At 33.3% G+C, this 12,683-nt stretch overlaps 2 protein-coding genes across 2 annotated transcripts; one reads left to right on the top strand and one right to left on the bottom strand.

Annotated features, from left to right (window-relative positions):
* Positions 1 to 1,499: 1,499 nt before the first annotated feature.
* LOC133802033 (uncharacterized) lies at positions 1,500 to 2,494 on the bottom strand. Its single transcript, XM_062240266.1, has 3 exons — positions 2,351 to 2,494; positions 2,174 to 2,272; positions 1,500 to 2,026 (listed from the first exon to the last, which is right to left on the bottom strand). Exons 1-3 carry the CDS (start codon positions 2,477 to 2,479, stop codon positions 1,679 to 1,681), a joined length of 576 nt encoding a protein of 191 aa, XP_062096250.1. The 5' UTR covers positions 2,480 to 2,494; the 3' UTR covers positions 1,500 to 1,678.
* Positions 2,495 to 6,470: 3,976 nt separating this feature from the next.
* Positions 6,471 to 8,528, top strand: LOC133800871 (phosphatidate cytidylyltransferase 1-like). Its single transcript, XM_062238957.1, has 5 exons — positions 6,471 to 6,598; positions 6,790 to 7,043; positions 7,169 to 7,320; positions 7,577 to 7,721; positions 8,140 to 8,528. The coding sequence occupies exons 1-5, from the start codon at positions 6,527 to 6,529 to the stop codon at positions 8,408 to 8,410; spliced, it is 894 nt and encodes a 297-aa protein (XP_062094941.1). The 5' UTR covers positions 6,471 to 6,526; the 3' UTR covers positions 8,411 to 8,528.
* The last annotated feature ends 4,155 nt before the right edge of the window (positions 8,529 to 12,683 follow it).

The following is a 12,683-nucleotide window of genomic DNA, read 5'->3' as shown; positions in this document are numbered from 1 at the left end:
TGGTGGCTAGGATGAAGAAAGATATAGCGGAGTATGTGTCTAAATGCTTGGTATGCCAGCAAGTGAAAGCAAAACATCAGTGGCCTGCAGGCTTATTGTACCGCTTAGTATTCCAGAATTGAAATGGGATGACATATCCATGGATTTCGTGACGGGTTTGCCACGAACAAGTAAGCATCATGATTCAGCTTGGATAGTAATAGATAGATTCACTACAAGAAAAAATTCTTTTAATAACACCAAAAATGTGTTATCAAAACATACCATAACACTTTTTGATGTGTTAAGACCGACTATGTTATTGTAGGTCAGGGTACTTTACATAACACTTTATCATTGTTATACAGATGTGTTATTATACTGTCAACAATAACACACTTTCTGGGTTATTTTAATAAATAGATAAGTGTTTAATTGTATTATTTATAGTCGATTATATAACACATTTCAATACTTATAAATTTGTGTTATACTACTCTTTAGTATAACACATTTTTTGTGTTATATTACACTTTAGTATAACACATTTTTTGTGTTATATAATGAAGTTTGCATAACAAAATTCTTTACATAAAAAGTGTTATTGTAATAGATATTATAACACATTTTTTGTATTATTTTAATATTTAGATAAATTTAAATTCTCATTATATATTCATTTATATAACACTAATTTATTCTATTATATTTTAATTTTTTTATATAATTAAAATTAACTTTCTAATATATACTAGCATCATCAAATGAACTTGATTTTCAAATAACAAAAAGTAAAAACATTCAACATTGTATTAACAATCCACAAATTAGTTTAAACCATTCAACACTGTCATCAACAACAAAATGTTCTTTAAGTATTCAAGTAGTCTTAAATATTCAACATATTGAAAAGTTACTACTTTCAGCACAATATTCTACAGCTGCCCAACACAAAGCCTTCAAAATTAAGTATCCTTTTCTCCTCCAATTGATGGAGAAAGAGACATTTTTCTCCTGTAATAGCAGATAAAAGGTAAGGTATATGCTTAAAAAAAATTATATAATATGAATCAAATAATAAAACTGTATACAATATAAGACCTAAGCAAGCAATACCAGGTGAACATACTTCAAAATTCAAAATACTGCTATCACACAGTGAATAGATACATATTACAGTAAACAAACATAACATTTTCAGGTTAAAGGGGACTCAATTTCACCCTAAAGACATCTCTGGTTCAGGTGCTTAATTACTTAGACATCATGTTAAAAGTTTGGGAAATTTGAGTTACAAAAGCATTTAGAATGATACTATTATTTCTAGGGTAGATCCATCGAATCTCATATCTCATTTAAAGGAGAGGTGTAATAGAATATGGAGCTCAAACAGGTACTAAACTCTAGACCTTAAGTTATTTGGGCACTAACAAATAATTACAAAACAGTGATACATATTCGCAGTCAATTACGCTGATATAGTACAGTGTAGTGTTTACAAACGTACAGAAATTACTGTAGAATCCTCAACCCAATGTAAAGAAATAAAGAAACTTACACACATTATCTGGCCAAGTTCCTTCAGATAGGGATGATAAAAGGCGAATAAGTTCCACAGTCCTCAAAGAAGACACCGAATAGGACCATCAACAAAAATTTCTCTGTCCCAAAACTGACTCCAAAGTGATTCCTGAAAAATTTAAAGCAATAAATCCAATAAAAAAACTACAAAGGAAAAGAAAAATGTCAACTTTAAGAGAACCACCAATGAAAAATCAACCAAATAATCAATAAATGACCCTGAAAGACAATCATTATGCAGCCAAACCTCTCCCAAATAAACTTTGCAAAGAATATCCAATATCAAATTAAGGGTACTGTCTTCTAGCTGCAACATAGACAAAATAGAAAATATTAATATAAATAAAATAAACAACTTGAGGTCATTCAAGATACTTAATCTAATTACTTGAATATTGATCTCATAAGATGCAATAAATGCAGAAATAAAAGTTCTCAATACACTTCGATAACCAGCAACAGGACCCTAAGGAAACAAACAAATTGAAAAAAGATCACGGACTTGAAACTAATATTAAACTAATAAAATGAGGGAAAAAAAAGAATTCGCATATTAGGTAACTAACATAGTTCAACTATTACATAGGAACCTAGATAAACTAAAATAACTTACATCTGACTCATTTAATAAGTCACTCTCGAGGATCTCATGAAAAAATCTCAAAGATGCAGCTTCAAAAGCTTGACGAACATAGCTAATATGATCAATCTCCTGCATATGCAACGTTAATTAAATACTGTAACAGTATAGTGCATGGGAGAAAAGAAAAAGCCAAACTGAAATGCATACCATTAGAACATTGTTTTCTTCTTTTCCTGGAAGTGATGAAATGAGACAAAGAAACACTGCCCATGTTAGAATTAATGGGTCTGCTTCCTTAGTTTCAAAAGCATTAAAACTTGACACTATTGCATCCATCTCTTGGACATCAATTAAGGAAAAATGAGAAGAAACCTTCCTGAAGAATAGTGTAAGTGTTTTACAATAACAAAAGGCAAGGTAAAAAGAATAGTGCAAGTGTTTTACAATAATAAGAAAAACAAGAAGAATTAGACTGACCGTTTTGTTACATAGAGGATGTTATTGAAAGTGATTGAACCCTTTAATAACCTGCCAAGAACACCAACAAAACGAACTAGAAAAAAGAACAAACACAAACAAGAAATAATGCCAGAAACAGAAACAAATCACAAACTTTAATGAATGATAGAAACAGTAGTCAAAAGAACACCATAATATACTGTTGGATTAGCTTATACATGATCTTTATTTATTTTTATGTATATCTAATATTAAACAAATTAATACGAGATAGCCTAAAACATGTTTCTAAAATTGAATTCAAAGAGAAACAAAGAATAGAATACTTACAGTATACGCAACGGAATTAAAGAGTCCTTCCTTCAGTTTCTCTAACTCTTGTATCCTCTCTGTCGCAGAGTATTATCAAGAAACTGAACCAACACTACAAGAAAATAAGAGTTTTATGACTTTATTTGGGAGACATTGGAAGTCTACAATGTCTCCCAATTGGGGAGACGTTGTTGCTAGGGTCATTGTAGGTATATATCCCACGTCTCCCATTGGGAGACGTGGGATGTCTCCTAGGGACTTCCCACGTCTCCCATTGGGAGATGTGCCTCACTACCAACGTCTCCCAATGGGAGAGGTTGAAAGTATCCCACATTTAAAAAAAATAAATTAAATAAATTTATAATTAATATTATTTTAATTTTATTTAATAATTAATTAAATTGAAAGAACAAAAATATATTTGTTAGACATATACAAGAAATACAATATTTGTTAGACATATTCAAAATGAACAAATATTGCATTGTGTATGAAGAAAGAGGTAAAAAAATAAAAAATAAAAAACCTATCAACGAGGTCGGTAACTTTGGATTATCGGCAACATATATGTCGCCCATTCTTGTCGCAACTCATCAATTTGTGCCTCTGTATATGATGTGCTTGTTAACTGCAAGAAATATAAAGTAAAATATATTAATTAATTATTTGATTACATTTATTGTTAAAAAAAAATTGTAAATTTTAATTAATAATACCGTTCTCAAGTAATGCCCGGGACTCGCGTGTTCAAAGTAATGCTCAACATCCTCATTAAGTAGTATCCACATCCCACATTGTCCGGTTGGTGTGGACACTAATTATTTAAAAATATGAGTAATTTATTATTAAATTGAAACTTTTTAAAAAATGCATACATATTATTCTACGTAATTATTATAAATGTTCAAAAATTTATGCTGAAGTTACTTACCTGAGGTTGCTTAATGCGTAGAGTATCAGGGATCTCGACATCAGGAAGATTCATAGAGAAAAAAAGATTGAAAGCGCTGACGATCACTGATACAATCTCCTCACGGTTATTTAGCTCTGAATTCACTGGATCACAAAAATAAACATGATATGCATATGGTGCCAAAATAAGCAACATCCAATGTTCACTGAATAAGAAAAACAAAAAAATTATAGCTCAAATGTTAAACAAAGAAATTATTGATATGGGTCGGAAAAATGACAACTTTTTTAAACTTACCCATGGTTCCAAGGGACTAGCATAACTTGTTCTTTTGATTTTATGTCATTGCAACGTCTGAACAGATTCTGAACACGATCGTCGAATGAACTCCCTTGAGTGGCAACGATATTAGGATTGACAAATAGAAACTTATTTTGGCGACCTTGTTGTACCACATATCTATAAATGAACCTAATACAAAAATATGAAAAAGTGTTATATGATTGAATAAATCAAAATAGAAAATTAAATGAACAAACTTATTTGTGAGATATATACCTCATGTAGCTGACGACTACTGCTTGTCCAATCTTCTCCTTTCGAGCAAACTGAAGTATGCATCCTTAAATATATAACAGTGAGACATATCCTGATCAAAAACTTCAGACTCTATGCCTAGATTGACACACTCGTCATCATCCCAATGAGATACGATATTCTGTAATCGTTCCAATGGAGTGTGGGCCAATTGTGTTGGAGGAGTTTGTTGTCGTCTTCTTTCTCTAGGTTGTTGTGTTGATGGAGCTCTTGGTCGTTGTGATTTGGTCCTACTTGTAGAGGGAGTCTGTATACAATAATATCAACAATTAAAAAAATTGCAAACAAATATAGAATTGCACTACAACAATATTGAGTATATATTACATTAAAGAATATCATATATTTAGAAGTGCTATTATTAAGTCGGGGGATTAAAAAACCCGGAACTGAATAGTGGGGATTAAAAACACACGGTCTGATTTTGGCGCCATATGACTAAAAACTCAGGCGGAAAAATGAATTTCTGCCAAATTCCCTTTCTCTCAGCCTTTCTCTAAGTTACCCTTTCTCTCAGCCTCCATCTCTCACTCACGAAGCCCTCTCTGCCCTCACGAAGACTCACCGCCCTCAACTCATCTCTGCCTCACCGCCCTCACGAAGTCTCTCAGCCCTCAACTCATCTCTGCCTCACCGCCCTCACGAAGTCTCTCCGCCCTCAACTCATCTCTGCCTCACGAAGACTCGCTCCAGAGTCGACAAAAAGTGTGAGACGACAAACATTGAAATGTTAAGATTCAGAAACAAAACCTAAACGTTGGCAGCCATTCTAATTCTTTCTCTCAGTTTCACTTCCGCTGGGCGGCGCTCCTCTTCGCTTCCTCACTTTGATCTTTCAACTCTCCTCTGCTTTATGTTGTTCTAGTTTCTTCCACTTGTTTTCTATCTGATTCGAAATTGATTCTGAGCTAAGAATCTAAGATATGTTTGCACCTCTTATATGCACTTTTCTATTATTGTGATGATGATTGAATTAGTCTTCTGCATTCAAATGCGAATTTGTATGCGTAAAATGGAAGCTTTAGTTGAGTAACGAATGAATATGAAAAAAAATCTAGAGAGAATAAAAAAAATATCATGGGTCTTTGTAACAGCTCATATAAATATAGTGACGAGTTCAATAAGTTTGTTCTTATTTTTACCAAATGTTTCGGTTTAGACTGTTGAGTATTCTATTGACTATTAAAAAAAATTCACTGCAAAGGTAATAAATATATCGAAACGTTTGTTTTTCTATATATTCTATTCTACAAAATAAGTAGTTCCATTGTCTAGGGTGAGTGAAGGTGCTTGAGTTATTTAACATGGATGAACTAGGCTAAATATAGACTGGTGTATATTGTTTTTGACATTGAATAGATGGGTTGTTGTTTTTCTTAATTTCTAGCAATGGTTACTACTTCTAGTACTATAATTTACGTTCACGTGGTAACTTTTCAGAATGGTTTTGAACATTTTGTGGGATACTGATCTTCTAGCTAAAATTTAACGACTTTTTTGTTTTCTGTTAGTTCGATGCCTCCATTTCCAGTTTTGGTTTGTTGGTCCTATTTGAAAATTATGGGTCATTTCTTCCAAGTTCATCGTAGATGGTATCTCTTATAATTATTAGCTCCACTTTCCATGTCTTTAATGCTTAAATTCTTGATCCTCTTGTCCAATTTTTAGTTCAAGGAGCTGTTGGGGGGTCGTACCACAATTGTATATTTATTGGTGGACATTTTGATCTTTGGTTGTGGTGGTCTGGGGCTCTTAGTTGTTTGGTTCTTAGCTTCATTCCTCTTCTTGTAGGTGAGAACAATAAAACCTCTATTGCAGTTTGTATAATATGCAATTTTTCATCGTTTATTTTATTTTGGGATCTAAAATTTATTCGGGGAGCTTTCTGATGGGAAACCTGGAATATTTTTAAAGCTAAGAATAGAAATCATGCACATCCCAGTTTCAGAATCTTGGAGAATTATGTGTACATATTAGCTGAAAATCTAAGAGTTATAGGTGGTTGCTTATAATTGCCTACTATATGGTCTGAATCTTTCAGGTAGGGCTTTTGTGCATTATATGTATGCTTTTTTGTAAGAGTGAAATCCAAACTAAAGAGCATGAAGAAGGATAACACTAGCACCCCATTAACACCAACTGGTCGGGTTCGACATCGAAGACGTTCAAATGAGGTTAGTCACATCATAAAATCAGGTTTTGGTCATTGTTATTCACATTTAAAATTAATGATGTTGTATTTATTGGGTTTTGGATTTGTTATAAGAGATGGGATGATGGGTACAATTGAAATTTGAAAATTTTCTAATAATAGCTGATATTCAACCTTGGATTTTTTTTTTGAGATATCCTGTTGGCCTCTCAGGTTGTTCCAGATGTTAGTATAGCCAATGGAGGCAATTTACTTGTTGATGACAGTAACAAATACAGGTCTATGTGGATACGGGCATGCTCTTTTGTTTGGATGATTGGGGGATTTGCATTCATTATATATATGGGTCATCTCTGTATTACAGCTATGATAGTTGTTATCCAAATCTTTATGGAGAAAAAGCTGTTCAACCTACTAAGGCGAGACCATGAAGAGAGGCATCTCCCAGGATTTAGTCTGTTAAATTGGTCAGATTACTAATTTCTTGTCGTGGTAATAGTTGAAGTGTGATTTTACAATTGAAACAGTCAACTTATATAATGATAACTAATGACGTATTTTGTTTTCTTTCATTGTTGACTTGTATGCTCAGGCTCTTCTTCTTCACTGCCATGGTATTTGTATATGGTCGCATTCTCAGTCAACGGCTTTTTAATACTATAACTTCGGACAACTTTCTCCATCAGTTTGTTAGCAGCCTTATCAAGTATCATATGGTTATCTGCTACACCTTATATATCGCAGGTTTGTTGTATGGTGACAATTTGGATTTTGCTATCAGACATTTCATCTTAAAGCCATGTTTTAGTTTAAATATCACTTAGCATTTCATTTACTTGCTTCTTTTTAGTTAGCTTTATATATAATTTTGAATCAAGAATCCTGTCTTATTGCTCATTGCTTTTTGGTTAATTTTTTCGTTGGCTTTAGTTCTTTTTTTTGGTTATGTTTAACTAGCTTATATTTATATATTTCTTCTTTATTTTGTGCTTTGGCTTAGGTTTTGTGTGGTTCATCATTAGATTGAAGAAGAAGAGGATGTACAAATATCAATTTGGTCAGTATGCATGGACACACATGATCATGATTATTGTGTTTACGCAGTCCTCTTTCACAGTAGCCAACATTTTCGAAGGAATTATCTGGTAAAACAACTTTTTATGGAAATCTCAGGTTGCTTAGTTTCTTACTAAATATTTCTTTAATTCCACGTCTTCAACCTTTTGCAGCTTTCTTATTATTATTATTATTGGATCAAGAAATTACATGATGGTTGTACTTATTACATTTTTTTATATCCTCTATAAATGAGAACTGTGAAGGGTCTTGTATAATATCTTTAGAAGGCTATAAAAGTAATAAATTATTTCCTCAGACCTGCCTGATATTGTATTTTGTGTTCACTAATTACGTGCTTAATATTTTATGGAAATGCTGAGCTTATTTATGTAAGATTGTTATTCCCCAAATTTGATCTTTATGTGTCTTCAATGTAGACTCTTTTTTTTTTTTTTTTCCAAATCTTGTTTCTCTTTCTTGATGCACCGTCAAATATGCATGCAGGTTTCTTCTTCCGGCAACACTTATAGTTATCAATGACATTGCTGCATATTTCTTTGGGTTCTTTTTTGGAAGAACCCCATTGATCAAATTATCTCCAAAAAAAACTTGGGAGGGATTCATTGATGCTTCTGTTACAACTGTCATATCTGCATTTTTGGTAAGCTTATTTTTCCTATGCGATGCACATTTAGCATTCTTGTGCATATTCCTGAGATTTAGGAACTGTAGCATTACAAAGTTAAATTTAGTTTCCTACTCAGTTATAAAGTGATGGTTGTGGTCCAGCCTCGGTCACCATCTTATTTGTTAAGGATTGTCTATGTGTAGATCCACACTATAGTTTGGTTGGTAATGGGCTCGATATAAGTATCTGCTGGCCCTAATTTCTACTGTTATCACATAGCCATATCACATTCTGTTTTACCTGAACTTTGTTAACCTAATACTATACTCAATTGTTCTTTATGTACTTAAATTCCTAAGTCCTCTAATACATAACAGTCGTGTATCCATATATACACTAGTCCTGTTATCTTGCTTGTATGACTCAAGTAGCGTGTATTAATTATGCAGTTTTGAACTCAAAAATAAGAAAGATTGGTTGATGCATGCCAAAACCTGCAGCTTAGCAATGAAACTTTTGAGATATAAACTGAGGACTTCCATTTTAGTTAAACACCATGGATAGCTATCACTTCATTGTTATGTTCTTTCACTTGAGTTAAATCCTACAACTAGCATCCTTGGAAGAAGGTGAATGGTCAGAGACTGATAAACTTTATTCTCTTTTGCAGAATTTGAACCACAAAAATATTGTGAAATATCTTGGATCCTTAAAGACTAAGAGTCACCTCCACATAATTCTTCAGTAAGTGGATGTAAAACTTGTGTATGATATTTAATTTTGTGACTTTTATTTTGGAAAGTCCTATTATTTACTCAGGTTAAAATTTTTAGATATGTGGAAATTGGTTTTTGTTTGGCTCATGAATCAATACCAGAGATAGGATTTATTATTTTTGCATTCTGACTTGTTTCAGATACTTAATCAGTAGTAAGCCAGTCATATTACTGTGTTTGGAAGCACTGAATTATACAGAAAACTTTTCTTTCTGCACATAAATGGATAAAACAAAATAAAAATGTCGTTTGCAATTTATTACTTGAAATAGAATGCAAATTGACCTTTTATTTAAAAAGAAAAAAAAATTAATATATATATTTTTGAAAGATAGATCTTAATATATTGAGTGCATATCTATGCATGGTAGACTAAATGTAATTTATTATTGGTTGCAGGGGGAAGAAATTTTACACTACTATTGATACTATGACTCAATGAGAGCCTTATTCAATGCTTGCTACAATGTTCAGTGGTTGGCATACTGTGTGTCAGGATCCTGAAATGGTATTTAGTTTACATATTATTCCTTCAGATTTCATTTTATATTTGTAGATATATGATTGTGTGTGCGCTAGAGAGGGATTATCTATTAGCATATACATACAGAAATGTGTACTTTTATATCATCTGTAAATGTTCATACATCTGTCTGTGCTATGCGTGTAGATGCATATATCTACATAGACTGTGTCCCATAAGTTGATAATTTAAAATTTTAGTCTATATTAAAGAGGTTAAAGTTTCTGTCTGAATTTTGAATGGAATGGTTTATTCCAAGAAAATATTATATGATTTTATGGTTCTAGAATTATTTTAGTATTGCATACAATAAAAAGCAGAATAAATTTTGGAATTGTCGTGTGAAGATATGGTTATTGCGCGGTTTGGCTGGAAAGAAATGACAGGAATTTTCAACATAAGGAAAGCTTCTTCGAAAATCTATGGGACGAAATAAACTTCTGTCTTAGTTTGACTTTAAGCCGGATCTTTCGACTGAATGTGAGGCTTTGATGTGGTTTGTTTCTGCTTTTGTTATGGGCCTATCTGTGTTTGTCTTTGATGCTTCTGGTTATAGTCTCTGTAATCTTTATTGATGATACTTAATAATAATCTAGTCTTTCTCTTTCACTTTTTTTTTCCAAATTTAAAGATAAATAAGAGAAAGAAGAAGTGATAAAGCAATGAAAGAGTTTATGCTTTGTTATAGGTGAAGATTTAGTTCTTACAAATTAATTTTGAAACACATCAGTCCTTATACTTATTTATTATTTGTAGGGATTTGTATTTGTTGATAGGGATGGAAAACATTTCTGACACATACTTAATTGGTTAAGGGATGGTGTTGTTCCTACATTAAAAGACTCTCAATTTGCCGAGCTTTTGAGGGAGGCAGAATACTACCAGCTACCGGTAAGTAGAGTCTAATACTTATTTTGTGTTAACATCAGGATATTGCTTTGTGTATATTTACATGTAGGTGCTCTTACAATTTTTTTTTAGTTTGGGATCTTTTTCATTTGATTTTCATGTGCTCATTGTCTACATATGGAAGTTGATCGTTCATATCAATTAGCCAAACATGTCTTAATGCATTGTTATAATAATTCTTGTTTTGCTTTATGCCATGCCCTTTTTTTCACATCTTTGGATTTTCATTGTCAAATTTGAGGAATTTCTCCTATAAGTTTCTTTCTATAGAAGTAATATTGATCATCCGAACTTGATCAGTACTCAAGTCAAACAAGACATTGATCCAGAATCCAGGTATTTTGTTCGTTGTTTCTTTTTTATTTTCAAGATTTGGTGAAAATGTAGAGGTTTCCACATAGACATCGAGTATATTCTATGAACATGAAAGATCTTTTCTCTAAATCATAAGTCATTTTTACAAGATGACAAGCAATTTTGAATTAGTTCTTTCGTGCGAGCTTTTCACAATTTTAGTGCTAACCTTGCTGTATATCCGTAATCTTGCAGTGGTGGGATGAATGGTTACATCAGTGCAGCCTGCGCAAATAGATTCACCAATTAGTGGCATGGATATGATTGCTGATAATAAAGTCTTGTAAGTTGCATGTTACTTCCTCATCGCGTCTGGACGTATACAAATGAGAATCTTTGCTATCATATTTGATAAATCTTTGTTTCTGTTTATTTAGGTCAGTGTTCTACAAGTGTCCAGCCTTCCATGTACACATTCCTAGACCACCAAGTGGAGTTCATTATCCAAATAAGGTACACTGGTTTGTATTTTTTATAGCAGTTAATATTCTAAATCTTGGAAGTTTAATGCAACATAATTCTATGCGGGACTTGAAAAGAGTTCTGAAATTTTACTAGATAAGGATATACAACTTTCTTCTTGTTGACGCCGTTTTTCGTCAACAGATAAAAGAAGAGAGCACGTAAACAATTTAAGACAATGGCCAAAAATAAACAAACGAATCAAACACGGTTTTTTACGTGGTTCAACAGTTAAATCTGCCTAGTCCACGAGTCTCTGTTATTAATCTCAAGATTATCTCTGAACAATTCTTTAGCATGAATTCTCCAGAGTTTTCTCTCAAGAATCAGAAATTCGGTCCTTACAATGGTGCATGGCTTCTCTATTTATAGAGAAGGATGCAGAATACTATCCCACATATTTTGGGTAGTTACTCTTTTGTGAATAAAAAAAAATGGCTTTAAATGCCAATAATCAGATATATAAGGAAACGTCCCCCATAGATCAAGAAACGCATAACTGACTAAATAATATCCCACGATTCTTGGGGATTTATATCAATAAATGAGGATTACATCTCATGCTTACAATACTTGTAGATATTCAAGGTGGTCATAGCGTATCTCCAAGGCTTCAGCATTTCAGGTTTCACGTCATTGTGCGAGCCACTGACATCTCCCGAGCTAACATTGCTTTCTAGATAGTACATCGAGCTCAATATCCCTGCTCCGAAGTTGTTCCCGAAGATGAGGGGCTCTCAGAGCTATCTTTCGAGATCGAGATCATTTCGAGGTCAGTACATTCGAGGTCATGTATCATACTTTGCAGGCTCGGTTTACAATCGTAGAGCATACCCTAACCCTCGCGAGATCATTTAATGCGGACTCAGCTTTCGAGGTCATATTTACTATGGCTCGAAATCTGGGTATAACATTTTGCCCCCTCAAAAGTATTTGTTCGAGTCCTAAGAGAAGGAAACTTTTGAACTACTCTTTCTGGGAACCATACCGTCACACTCTTAAAAACGGACACGTGCCAGATGGGTATTGCCCACTTTAGGTACTTGAGTACCTTGGGAACATGCCCACGATCGTTCGTCTGACAGCTTTTCGGCGCCATTTTATCACCGATTCCCCTCCATTCGATCTGTTGAGGATTTTAACCAACGCTCCTGATTGATTTAGTTTTCCCACCTATATATATATAAGATCTCCTCTTCGTCTCCTTCTTTACGTTTGTTCATTGTAAACCAGAAAGAAAAGAAAAAACAAGAAAGCCAGAAACTTTCTTAAGAAGCTTCCATCCCGTGCATGTTTTCTCGACCCAAAAAACAAAGGAACCTTGGTCTGTTCGAGTCAGTGAGTTCTTTCTTGCAACCTCTTCTCCACTCGACGATTTCGCTGCACTCACCATCAC

The sequence above is a fragment of the Humulus lupulus genome, chromosome 9 (assembly GCF_963169125.1).
Source record: "Humulus lupulus chromosome 9, drHumLupu1.1, whole genome shotgun sequence".
NCBI lineage: Eukaryota > Viridiplantae > Streptophyta > Magnoliopsida > Rosales > Cannabaceae > Humulus > Humulus lupulus.
The sequence above is the reverse complement of the archived record's forward strand: the minus strand, read 5'-3'. Positions and strand labels throughout refer to the sequence as shown.